At 43.1% G+C, this 13,451-nt stretch overlaps 1 protein-coding gene across 15 annotated transcripts in view; it reads right to left on the bottom strand.

The window, feature by feature from the left end:
* Positions 1 to 10,758, bottom strand: part of Unc-115a (actin binding LIM protein Uncoordinated 115a) — a 30,355-nt gene extending 19,597 nt beyond the window's left edge. For 4 of the 15 annotated variants that reach the window (XM_072004651.1, XM_072004649.1, XM_072004653.1 and 1 more), the window contains exon 1: positions 3,603 to 4,095. In XM_072004651.1, coding sequence (XP_071860752.1) covers positions 3,603 to 3,693 — 91 coding nt within the window. In that variant the 5' untranslated portion in view covers positions 3,694 to 4,095. Of the gene's footprint in view, positions 1 to 3,602; positions 4,096 to 10,592 lie in introns of those variants that run through there. The other 11 variants (XM_072004654.1, XM_072004646.1, XM_072004642.1 and 8 more) reach the window with 8 other exon arrangements.
* Between the last annotated feature and the right edge of the window lie 2,693 nt (positions 10,759 to 13,451).

Genomic DNA, 13,451 nt, shown 5'->3' with positions numbered 1-13,451 from the left:
AACTGTACAGTATCATTGTGATATCGTCGTGAGGATCGTGGAAGGCCTTTGGTCTTATTTACTATTTGCACCGACTGTTAGTAACGAGGCCGATGCTCTGTCAGATATACGCAAGAGACCACCTTCGACACATTTATACTTGGTAGAACTATTTCAAAACGCTATAATAGTAGAACAATTGATTAGAATAATTGGATAGACCAGCTAGCGCAAGCTACGCATACCAGCGCACGAGCAAGAAATTCCGTAATCTCGAACGACCTCGTTCCGATTCTAAGCCAAAGCGGCGATAAGCAACGATAAGATGGAGGAGAAATAGTCGAAAGCGACGATCGCTTTGGCAAAAATGGAGCGCGTTTATCCATTTCCCCGACCTGTCACGATTCTCGCGTGTGACGTTCCTGCAATGGCGAACGCGCGTGCCATTTGTACGCGCCGTGTAGAAACAAGGCTCGATAGTCCCCGCAGACATTTCTGGCGTGCAATCCAACGCGTTAATCGCACGCAATCCGGTAAGAGTTCGTAGGAGGAGGCCAGAATTTCTAACGAACGACGATTCTACGATCTACGACACCTACGGAACACCGTTCGTGCCTTGAAATTTTTCTACGTTATTCACCGCCGAGCTCTTTCGGACATCTCGTTAAACGTTCTAGCACGATGGGAATTCATCGACGTAAATAATTACGGTGTTCGAAACGACGAAACACGGATCTGGAAAAAAGGAAAAGTTACGCAATTGCGGTTCACCCACACACGCGTCGTCCCACGTACACCTCATCGCGTTAATACGATTCATAAGCTCGTTTAAATGGGATGTCGGGCGAAACCGTGTTTCCAGGTTACCGAAAACCCGATCCTAAATTTCTTGTTTATTAATTCCGCGGGTCAAAGACCTGCTCGTGTGCTATATTTCCGTTACGTTACTCGTTCAACGTGGTACTCGGTTCTCCTTAACGAATCTTGCTCCGCTGAGGTATAAATACACGGACTGGTTTAGAATCTATTTAATCTCATTAAGACGCGCGAGCGCGTTGGTGGTGTTCGTGTACTTGTAAGGGACGGACGACGACATAAAGGCTACAGAAAGGTTCGTATAAGTGGCAGCCGATCAATTCCCTTGTATCCATTTTTGTAACAAGGGTTACTTTAAACAAACCATAGGACTTTACCGCCTTTCACCCCTTGGTTCATCCCTTAAAGCGGGTCGCAGCAATAATGAAACGAAGTAAGACGAGTGCCCTGATTGTTCTCTCGTCTCGAGGAAATTAATCGATCCCTTAAAGCCACGGATGTACGCGTCCGGAGGAAAAGGAATTTTGAACTCGGCAGTAGCGTCCGTTCTTCGTTCGATATTACACTGCCAATTCACCGTTCCACGATGTTAGATAACGTTACTGTGATCGACGAAATCACTGAAAACCGCGCGGATATTTTCCCCTTGACGCAGGAGGAAACCGGTTTCGCTCGCTCCACGATGTCGCACGATTCAGCTCGTAATGGCAATCCATCATCCAGAGCGTAACCCGTTCCACGTACGTTCCTCTCCGCTTCGGTATGTTAATATGATTCATAAGTGGTCTAAATAGGATGTCGTAAAGTGGGGTCAAACACGACGACCCCTAAGTGGCCGGCTCTTTCTCCTAATGCACTCTGGGTCACACACGAATCGACCAACGATCGAACGTATCTAATGGATCTTACGAATTACGATCAATAACTACGCATCGTTTTCGCGTAACAGAAACGAACTTGCAAATTTTCGTCGAATATCACGGAAAGCTACCAAACGGCACGAGTTAGACGAACATAGCACAGCGTTGTCGTTCGATAGCAAAACATAGAAGAGTTATTAGAAAGATTCGACTTACGAATTTCTTGGTCCGTATAATCGCGCTATTTTCCAACCGTTACTACGATTACGTACAGACTAAGATTCCGTCGCGGTGATTCCACCTTATCAAAGGCTTTTAAATGCTCGTTCTACGGTTATCGGTATTTTTGCGCAGCCTATCGAACAGTACCAACCATGTGCCACTAAATCGTTCGTTACGATTCGATAATAGTCCAAAGCGTTATCATCAATATCCAGTTTTGAAATTTCCGACAGATACAAGTAGCAAAATTGAAAATCGCGTTTCCAAAAGAACAAAGAAACATAGTAGCGGTATACCGATGTCGATGCACGTTCGCCGTAACCTGAAGTAATTAAAACGACGCATCGCGTAGCGAAACACCGTAATCGTTCGTTGCTTATGCAACAGGATGCGATGCATCTTTTGTGTGCAATTAACCGCATCGTGACTGTGTGTTACAACTATTTAATAATGTATCGAACATGATCGGGCGGTAGCCCACGAGAAACAAATGCACGAAGAATTGAATTACAAAGTGGCCTGTATACAACGGCCACTTAACTTTCATCGAGGCGTTGCCGAGCGATTAGCGAAACGATATCGCGATAATTACTAGCCACGATGCGAAGGAGTCACGTGGTGCAGCTTTCTCGTCTTTCTCTGATTTCCATTAATTTCTAATCAATGAGAAACAATTACGCGCTTAGATGATATCGAACCGTGCTTCACACGTGGGAAACACCGTGCAACACGGGAACCCATTTTACGTTAACATTTTTAACGAGAGAATGTTCGACGAGTGGATGCAAAAATAAACGCGAAGGAATATTAAAATTCGCGAGATGAATTTCGACGGAAGGAAAAGATCTCGAAACACGGGATTATTTATCTTTGCGCGAGTAGCGAGAAAGTTGTTGTTCCTTTCTCGGGGCTTTTCATCGGCGTTCTCTGCTTAAAGATGCATCGATCGTGTCCGAACAGTCACGTTCTTTTTGCTGGTCACGTCACGAACATCGGAGGGAGAAAATCGTGACGAACCGTTCGAGGAAACGGCGGAAAGAAAGGGACCGTACCGATGAACTTTTCGCGTGTCAGCCAGCAAACTCGAAGGAAAACGTCGATTATACGAATGGCCATTATCGTTTCCCTTCCTTTTTCAAGATCGGCGACTGTTCTACTTGGCTATTCGTCGCATTATCTAATCGTACGGTCGCTATCGCGTTTAGTATCCAGTCGTTGCCGATTTCAAATTTGAACATTTTCCATCAAAAACAAAACCTTCTCGGCGTTATCTAAGAGTCGCGAATGACGTGACAAGGTGGTCGAGCGTTACGTGCGATTTTGCGAATCGACGCAATTACATCTGCCTATCGTGGTTGATCGATTAACGAGATATTCAAGGTTCTTTTGCTGAACTCTGGAGTTAGATCGTAAGGCAACAACCGAGTCAACGCTCACGAAAGTCTTCTTGCAAGTATATTGTATTTGCTTGTGCCAACGTAAATATTTGCGGAATAATATCTAGATAGGGAGTGGGAGTGCGTAACGTTTTCGATCTTTTCAATTTAATCAGAGCGGAAGAACACCGCTGCTCGATACAACCGAAGGATCGCGAAGGCAAAACGGCTTGATTCCAAACACCCACTGCACGCGTTTTTTTCCTACCGTTAAATATAACTCGGCGTCATTTTCAAGCGTGATCGTCTCGGTTTGCAGTTTTTATTCGACGCGAGAACAACCTCTTACCACTCTTGAGCTGTTTCTGCTTCAGTTGCTGGTCCTTCTTGACCCCGTTACTTTCACTCGCAATAAAATTCTCGCTCGTCTTCGACTTCATTATATCGGCTGGTCGCGACGATCGCGTAATATTCGCGATAATCCCACAAGGCGATCTACACCTTCTCCTCTTCTCGTCTCTCGTCGGGCCGCGATAAGATAATCGATCCGTATCACGATTGGAAGCAGCGAAGGATCTATCAAACTCCTCGATACGATCACCCCGAGGAGAAAAGGCAAATAACGAATACAAAGAGGGACAGAAGAACTTTCGAACGAAAAATTTACAATTTCGAGACACTCGGCGACACTTTGAAAGATTCGCGCGTACGACGGGTAGCGATCGCGATCGATGTAGCAGATTTGGAGTCACCGAAGCGTACGAAACCAACAGTACGAGCGCCGATCGCCGACTGACTGACGAGAACGGCGGCGGCGGCGGAGAGCGATCGAGACCGGAGGCGCTGAGATTCGTGCGTCGAGTTCCGATTGTCAACCGACTGCGGCAAGACTGACGTTTACTTTTCACGGCCGTCCCTCCGCCGTGATTGCACGCGTGCACATCGACGATCTCGGCTTCTCGATCCACGCCGAAAATATCCGTGTATCGATGCGTCGATCTCGCCGATTAATTCGTGCGTCCAGCCGTAAATGGAAGTCTTTGCTCGGACACCGACGAAACCCGGTGACCGTTATGTAATTCGGTGGTGTTTCCATATTTCTTGTCTTCCTTGCCTGTCGACGCGTTTCCAAGAAAATGATTTAAAAGCAAAGATCGCTTTTAACGGAGAACTGGATGCCTCTGTTCGTACTGCTTTAAATTTTAAACATCTACGTATACATATATTCGTAGATGCTAACTTTCGATATCGCGTAGCGGCGGAAGTACGAAACGTAAAATCATCCGCGAGCTCCAAAGCGCAGATTATTTGCAAAGGAAGGCTTATTAATGGAACGCGAGCTGTTTCCAGTCAGCCTGCAGGTATATTTAATCGGGCGATACCTCCCGGGTTATTTCAAAACCGGAGTATCTCGCATCGCGCGTCTCTATTTCATTCTTTCTTTAAAATAACTTGCCATAGCTCCTTGTACGGGTGGGCAATTGTAGCGTTTTAAGGGATAAACGAGGATAACGGATACGATTACGACGACACTGTGATCGAGTGCTTAAAAAAAATCCTAATCGCCTTTTCGACTGCCGAAGAAGCAACGAGTCTGCACGATGCGTACATGCGAGGATCATCAAGGTACGCGGCGTATCACGGAACGTAATCAAGCTGGGAAAATAAATCCTACGTGCTGGCATAGCAGCGGAATAATAACCAGCGTCGCGTCCTCTTGAAATAATTAACGGTAGGACTGGAAAATATGATAATCTTACTTTGCAGTTCTCATTCACGTTTCTCGGTACTATTTGTAGCATCGAGTCACGTATGGTAACGACAGAACTATACGGGCGACGCGGAGAGCGGTGTCATTAGGTCGAGGACCAACGAACGAACACGCAAGAGAGCTTGCATAAATTCCTATTTACATTTCTTTACCGAGAAACAAGCAGAAACTTGCACGTGCAATTTCAAGCATCGGCAATCGGCTGCCATACGCGACAAATATTCATTGTCGGACGATAAAGTTGTCGATTCTCGATAGTTGCTTAAGATCAACGAAATTCCACGATGATTCGGTCGCTTTGATAGGCCCAATTTTTAACCTTTCGGTCGATCGATCTCCATTTCGGAGAAGAAACGCGATCAAGGATGAAAACGAGATCCGAATGGTTGGCCATAGCCGGCGCACGATACGATCGTGCTTTATCTCGAAATCAATTACGCGACCGTGTTATTACATTACCAGATGTATATGCAACAAGAGGGAATTCTATACCGACCAGGGCTTATCTGCTTTCAGATAGTACTGGTATGCGTTGCAGGCACGTATACGCGTTATTAATAAATACCTTGCGATCAAATATTAAATTTACGCAATGGCAATTGCAAATATAGGATTTAGATGTACATATACCTGTTAAATGTCTTTTTCGATTTTTGCGTTCTGTATTCGACGACGATTGGCGCGCTACGTTCATCGATCGTTCGAACGATTAAAATTAACGGATTAGTCATAAAGGAAAAGGTTCGGTACTTCGACGATGAAGTACGTTTCGCTTGTAAACTGAAGCAGCTTGCGACGCTTGATTATAGTCATCGAACACCTGTGTACGTTCCCGCACGCGCCACGTGTGTACGCTGTACATTCATTTATAGAGTGATACACATAAATACAGGGTGTCTCGATGCAACGAGACCGTTCGACCGTTTCGCGGGGAAGCGCGAAGAAACGAGAGTCGTAAATTCCCGTTACGATTTGGTAATCGACGCGACGATTCTGTCGATCTCCTCTATTTCGGTTAGGATAATAGAGGTGATCGAGCCGACGATAACACTTAGTTAACAGATTAAAATATACAGTTTATTCTAACAATCTTGTAGATATAAGTAGTTACGCGTGGTGCGTGTAGATGTATTCTCAGCAAAGTGTAAGTAACAAGTTAAGACGATGACCGATCAATGAACGGAAAACCAATCGAGATAGCGACTGGTCAAAGAATGAAAATCCAACGAAGTTCGGTGACGACGTTGTCCCGGAGGAAAACTATCGAAGGGCGTTGCTTACCCAAAAACCAGCTTTTCCCATTTTCTACTCGATCGAACGATAACCCTAGGGAACGTCTCGACTTGAAGATGTTTTATAGCACTTAAGGGCACCGATGGTAAAGTAAAAGCGCTTAAATTTACGACAGTTCCTTAGGACTATTGCTGACTAATTTTATTTGCAAAGCTAGCTGCAGTCTCGACCGAGGGATGGATTCTGGTTTATGTAAACAGTCACCGGACGTAACGAGAACCATTACGAAAGGTGGGAAGAGACTACGCGTCTATATTCGTACACCGCGAATTTCAAACTACGCTTAGAAAATTCTCTCTATCGCCTTTTGAGTCGCCTGTGAATCTGTAATGTATGTAACGATATACACATAGCTATAATGTAAAGATAAATCTAAGGAATTTTCGCGAGAAGAGAAACGATTTGAATGTACAAAAATTCTGCTGATAGAGCAAAAAGAGAGAGAAAGAACGAAGCGCGTGAATGAAAGATGAGCGGGGCGTGATCGATCAGGGCGCGGATCAGGAACGCGTGACGGCTGGTATCGTGCAACGAATCGAAGAAACGCGAAACGAGAGAGAAAAATAAGACGGCAGAGCGTGATGCGCGTCGAGTGTCGATACCTGCGTGACCGAGTCGGGTAGCGGCTTTTTAAACCTCCTTTCTTACCTGGTATTCGGACGTTATCGAAAGGCCGCGCTTCCGACGACCGGTCCGTCCTTGTTCCGCCATTATTTTTTCTATTCGTAGCTCTGATCGTCGTTCGATACGTTATCGCGCGTGCACTTGTGTTCGCGAAAAGGCAAGACGTCGGAAATCTCTACACAATAACGTCTCCGTTATCTCATCGACTTTATAATGCTTTCAACGGGCTAAACAACGCGCGAGAAGATCGTACAGAAGAGCCTACGTACGTACATAGAGAACGTCAATCCGTTTAAGAAGACTTAAGTCCTTCGTGCGTTACCATTTTGTCACGCTCAACTTGTTTCCATGATAAGACAATTAAGTAGCAAGTCAAAGACTCGCCTGACTTTCTTTCTTTCTTTCTTTCTTTCTGTGTTTCGCGAATTTGATACGCGTTAACCCTCCGCAAACCGAGCAGCATTCGCATCTCGTCCTAACTGGTTCGTACCTCGTTCGTACATCGTTCGTACATCGTTCGTACGCGATAAATTATTTTTCTCGATTTCTTCGTAATACGCGTGTCATTCTGGTAATTTTGCGATCGACCGGTTGATCAAGCTCTGGCTTAAAAATAAGTTTCTATCGGAATACAGGTATCTGGAAATTATATATTTTAATTGGCATGTTTAATCGATCGACGCAGCGAGAGTAGAGAATCGAGCTTCGGAAGACAACTTTCGTTTGTTCTCGCTTCGACGTATACGCTCCTGCTTTCTCCTGCTTTTTCAACGGTTGTTTCCAGCAAGCCTCTCGGCCGTGTGCCCTGACATTTAACATCGATTTTGCTCGTGTCGGAGATTCTAGTAACTTGCAACGGTTATTAGCGACTTCTCGATAAAAAGGAAATATATACTCTAGGAATTTTAATATAGTATCTAGAGATGCTTGTAGAAAAAGAGGACGTATTTTTTCCTACCATTTGACACGGGCAACAAGGAGAATCGCAGACGAACGTGACGAATTAATATTCAGACGTAACCATATCTGCTTATGGGATAATAAACAATATTTCGTCGCAATCCACAGCTTGTGTAATCAAGGAGTTACGTTACATCCACTCCGGTGACTTCCTCGAAGGACCTCCACCTACCGGTAATCTTTCCAGAATACGACTAGAGGTAGGTAGAATATCGATTCGCAGGTATTGGAGAAAAAGGACCGAGGGTTTGGGTGAATGCCCTTTATTCGAGGTAGATGAAATTCTTTCGAATCTGCGACTTTCCGTTAGAAGCTGTAAACAAAGTCCGACGAAATACTAGATTTCCTAAAACGTTACTTTCCTTTTATCCGCAATTCTTAAACTATCTACACGATGATTTATAGGAATCGCTAAAAATTGGGTCACCCTGTATAAATTAGATTCCCTCGAACGCACCCGACACGTAACTCGCGTAACCGCAGCAGCAAAGATCTTTCTCTTTCTTCGGATAGAAACATTGTTGCAACCATACTTGCTCTATTTTCGAATCAGGTTTCTCAACAAGAACGTAATCTCGGTATAAAAACGGCTTTATTCCGTAGTTTCGATCAACTTGTTCGCGTTTAACCACTTCCTCGTCGATTATTTACCGTTTATTACGACCCCGCGATAAGATTCCAAGAGTTGCACGACTCCACGTGGCACGGATCCGACGCATTCAGATTTTCAGTCGTCGTTGGTGCAAGATCCACGGTATCTACCGCTCGCGTTAAAAAGGGCGCACGACCACGCCAATTTCGATGCATTTCACTCGACGGGATTGTCCCTTCCGGTTACTGGCGCAGCGTGAATCGGGCACGAGGGGGCGGTTATCGATCTGCAGCGCTTGCAGTTTCACCGAAAGCCGACAACGGAGTTAACGACATTCTCCGTGGATAGGACCCTTGTACCATATGTATGTCAATATACAAGGGACGCAAAAGAAAAGAAAAATCAATACTACTCGTCGATCGGCGTATTATTTAACACTTGATTGGAATAGACGCGAAAAGGGGAGTTGCGCGAGATGAAACGTAGCTCGATATCTGCGGAAAGGGCCAACTAATTCAGGGTGATCGACCTGAGTCGTTCCATACGAGGATCGATCTGAACGTGAATTATTTCTAATTATACGCTATATTCTCGACGGTGTGCTATACGTAGGGCATATAGTACGCGATAAAGATAGCCATGTAACGACGTCGAAATATGCCAAGTATGCGACGAAATTTAAGCACGTTAATGGCGAGTGTAATTTCCTGCGGCACAGATAATATAGCGATTATACTCGAGGGAAGTCAATATTTAAAGGCAATGGACGCGCGCGACGCCACGCTACATATTACTTTAGAAAAAGCGGGACGATTCGTTAAGCGCGCCGCTATATTTGCCTCGTATGTACAGGATTGATATTCAATTCGATGTTTAACGAACGATAAGCCCCCCTCGTTGACCCGTTTACATAGTAAACGATGGAATAAATTGAAATCGGTGTATTTAAATATACGGAGGAAGTGAAACTGAATAGAGTAGCATCGAAATAATACGAAAGACGAGAAAAAAATAATGGGCAGTAGCGTAGCCTTTGTCGCAGAATGCAGTACTGTAGAGCTCGTGAAATTCGCGTTGCGGTACGTCGCTACTCCTCTCGACGTTGCATAGGCATTGAAGCGCACACACGGCGCATCGTGCGAGGTACGGTTGCGTGGGTAGAACGCATAATTGCGTGAGCAAATTTACGAGCGTGGCGTCCTCAGATTCCGTCCTGCAATTGCTGCTACACGCACACGGACTACGGACAAAATTCGACTCGAGTCCATATTTTATGCTTCGGACGATCAACGAAAAGAACGCTTTTACGTCGTTCGGAAAGAAACAATCTCGACTTGCCTATTGTATATATATGCTAGGTTCGCGAGAATAGCTTGCAGAGTTGAAAAGTCTTACGCGAACCAACCACGCTATAGATTATTTCCTTGAAATAATTCCATGTATTTTGCGAGAAACTCTCGTGTATATTGAACGTAGAAGAGACGGGGAATCGCAGAAATTAACATTTGTATTCTAAACGCGCGGGATTACGCAACAGTTATGGCACGTTGAAAAGGCTGAATGGCACACGATGCGTTACTTTGTTTTTCTGCCTCTGTTAAATCAATGAAGCTCGTGGAAAAAAGTGAAGTGACTAGGAGAAAAGAGAAGCGGGCTTTCCCGTGAAAATCGCTGTAAAGGTGGCAACCCTAGATGAAGATCGGATACGAGCCAGCAGCATTCGAGAATGCAGGTCACTCTCAAATAGCGGGAAAACAAAATGAACAGGAGAAACAGTCGGTGGAGGTACGAATGTCGGAGGGGGGGCTCACCCTAGGAAACGTCAAACCGATGGATCCACCTATTTATAGCCCCCCCGAGTGAGTTTAGAGATACGATCCTTTCAGAAAACATTCGACGTGTTCATCACGAGGAAAAGACCGTGAAAATCAGAAGGAAACCGCACGATACAGGGGCGTACCCCGCACACACACGGTTTCCAACTCTTTGGCAACGGGAAGCACACGAGCCACGCACACGCGTTCGCCGAGAATAGCGAAGCCGCGGAGAGAGAGAAAAGCTAGCCGGCATTCACCACTTGGTTTCCGCCTTTTACTCACCCATCTTTCCGACTGGCACAAGCTACGATGCTTCTAACGGCGGTTCGTCGCGGACGATCGGTTACACGATCATATTATAATATCGGTTACGAATAGAAACGACACGGCCGCGAAATTTCACTTAGGAAATCGCGAAAAACGCAAGAGACCGTCTTACTACCGAACGCTCGACGTCCGACATTGTAGTGGCAAGCGATCGCGACAATGCGCAGGCGCGTCCATCGTCTTCACTACCGTATCTACGATTCCAATCGCCTAGCTGTACGTATCGGACTAATTTCGGGAAAATTTTTCTAACGTTTCGTCTACCGATAAATTCAGCGATATTTTATCGTCCCTTTGTTCGTAGTTATCCTAATGTAGTTATTCGATGTATTTCTAAGAAAGTCGTTAATAAATTGACGCGGAACAACGAAATAAAGCAAGTCTGTATTATGCTATTGTAGATTGAAATTTTATTCGTATGTTTTCGCAAAATGGCGCCAAACAAGAGCAACGTTTCTGTTTATTTCGTGCTTTCTGTATTTGTGAAATTACGAATTAGCAGCTTATCGGATCGTACTTCGTCGCCAGTAAATGGTCAAGTCGAACGATTTCCTGCATAATGTCGATCTATTTCGCTACAGTTCAAAATTTCGATGTAGTAAGTACATATATTTAATGTGCTCTTAATTGATATCATAATGTTCGAACGATGTTATAAATTTATTGTTACGTATTACGCGGGATAAATAATTCATTAATACAACGAATACCATTTGCATTTTTGCAAATATAATGGGATAATGTCGGTGATTGAATTTCAAATGAATTTGAATAGGAAACACGATTAGACTATGATTGTGTAATATGCTATAGGATACAATTATTTATTTAAATATAGTTTGATATTACTCGACTATGGTCTATATCTTTATTTGAAAATATAGCTTAATATTTTGTAACTCTCGATATCGGCATGTAATAACGTAAGCTTCAAGAACCGTACAGATTTATATAGACGTTGAACATTACCGTTGTCGATAATGACGATATCGTCGACAATAAGATATTATTGATTTTCGATTCTCCTCTTTTTAATGCTTCCATTAAAAAGGAAATGACAATGCTCACGCCCGTAGATCTAGTTGTTTCACGGTACAGGTGCTGCACCATGTGGCCAAATGCCGAGTTCAATTGACATTAGCATGTACAAGAACCTATGAAATTAGGGATCTGCCCTGTTTGGTTACACATTGATATAGACAAGGACGTATTTTCACGCTACAAGAATCTATTTAATTGTACAATTCTGTGGAAAAGTTCAGATCTACTATTCTATCCGACATAGACAAGCATAAGAACGACGAAATCACGCAATAACGAAGTTAGTTGTAAGTTGCCTAAGAAAGAGAAATTAATCGTTTACTATATTTTTGAACGATGACACGTATAAAGTAGGGTTAAAAATAGTAGAAATTCCTCTCTCGTATTACGAAATAAAAATTCTATGACCTATAACATCAATTAGTAGCAAAGTAAATAACGATAAATTATTTTCAATTAAAGAAATTTCTCTTTTTACGATAGTTTTGCTATCGATTCGCCAGGATTATTCTAAACTACTAGTTATTAATAATTTTTAAGGATTACGTTTGTCTTTAATAGAGACACTTATAAAGCAGGATAGAGCAATTTTCGATTTTTATGTAATAATAAGTAGTAACATACCAACACGTAAAGTAACGTACCATATTTTATGTAATAATAGCAACTTCGTTCGTGTAACACGTGAATCGTAATCGTTACCGAACATTGTCTTAAATATGTTTCCTATTCCTCAATTTCATCGATCTCGCTGTTTGAATACACTAAGTTTGCGCGCGCTTGTATATACGAAAATTGTGCGCTCCTATTTGCGCGATGTATCGCGAAGTCAAATCGAGCGTGCCTATTGGCGCAGAATATCGTCAAACGAAATTGTGCGTTCCTATTGGCAAAATATATTGTCACGTCGAATCGAGCGTTCCTATTGGTGCGAAACATTGGAAAGTCGTAGTTTCGCGGAGAAACGTGCCGTGAGGTGACGTACTCTTGAAAATCGTGGAGCGAAAATTCGTCTCGTCGAGCGTTACCCTGTCCTTGTTAGTACCTTCGTTTCGACTTTATCAACATTTCTACGCTTCTATCTGCTACATACAAATAGTACGTTCGTATTTAACCGCTTATTGATTATAATTTTAGTAAAATTAAAGTAGTATCCGAAATCTTGTTTTACTTTCATCGTTGATCGCGTATTTAACAAATTACAATCATCGATAGTTCGTATTACCGGTCTTTGAGCCAGAATTTGGGTCCTGTTATTACTTTGTTTCGTTATAACTGGCTTCGATATTGTAAATTATTGGTTTTGTTATACATTTATTTGAGATTGCTCTGGTTTTCTCTTGTATAGATTATTGGCCGGTCACGGGACTGAAAGAATAGGGGTTCACATCACAGACGCCATAGGCGATTAATAATCGATAATTCGAACTGATACGAAATGGACGCCGCGTTTAGCATGCTTCGCAAACGATTAGATTATCAACATTCCTAGGTTAGAAATTGTTACTTTAGCGTTCCTATTTTTATAGTAATTGGATTTTAACAGAGTCTCAATTTTTATTATTATTAAAATTTCGAACAGAGATTTAGATTTAGATTAGAGTTTAGAAATATAGAATAGAGTTTTATTTTTCATTAGCTTAGATTCTTTAAACGACGAAGGATATATTTTTAAGAACAAATAATATTTCACATGTTTTGTTTCAGTTTTTCGTAACTTCTGCTTTTTCTTGTGCTTCGGAAAGGACGCAGTGATACTTCGAAACTAAACGT

The sequence above is a fragment of the Bombus fervidus genome, chromosome 6, assembly GCF_041682495.2.
Source record: "Bombus fervidus isolate BK054 chromosome 6, iyBomFerv1, whole genome shotgun sequence".
Classification (NCBI taxonomy): Eukaryota; Metazoa; Arthropoda; class Insecta; order Hymenoptera; family Apidae; genus Bombus; species Bombus fervidus.
Note: the sequence above shows the minus strand (reverse complement) of the source record. Positions and strands in the feature narration are given on the sequence as shown.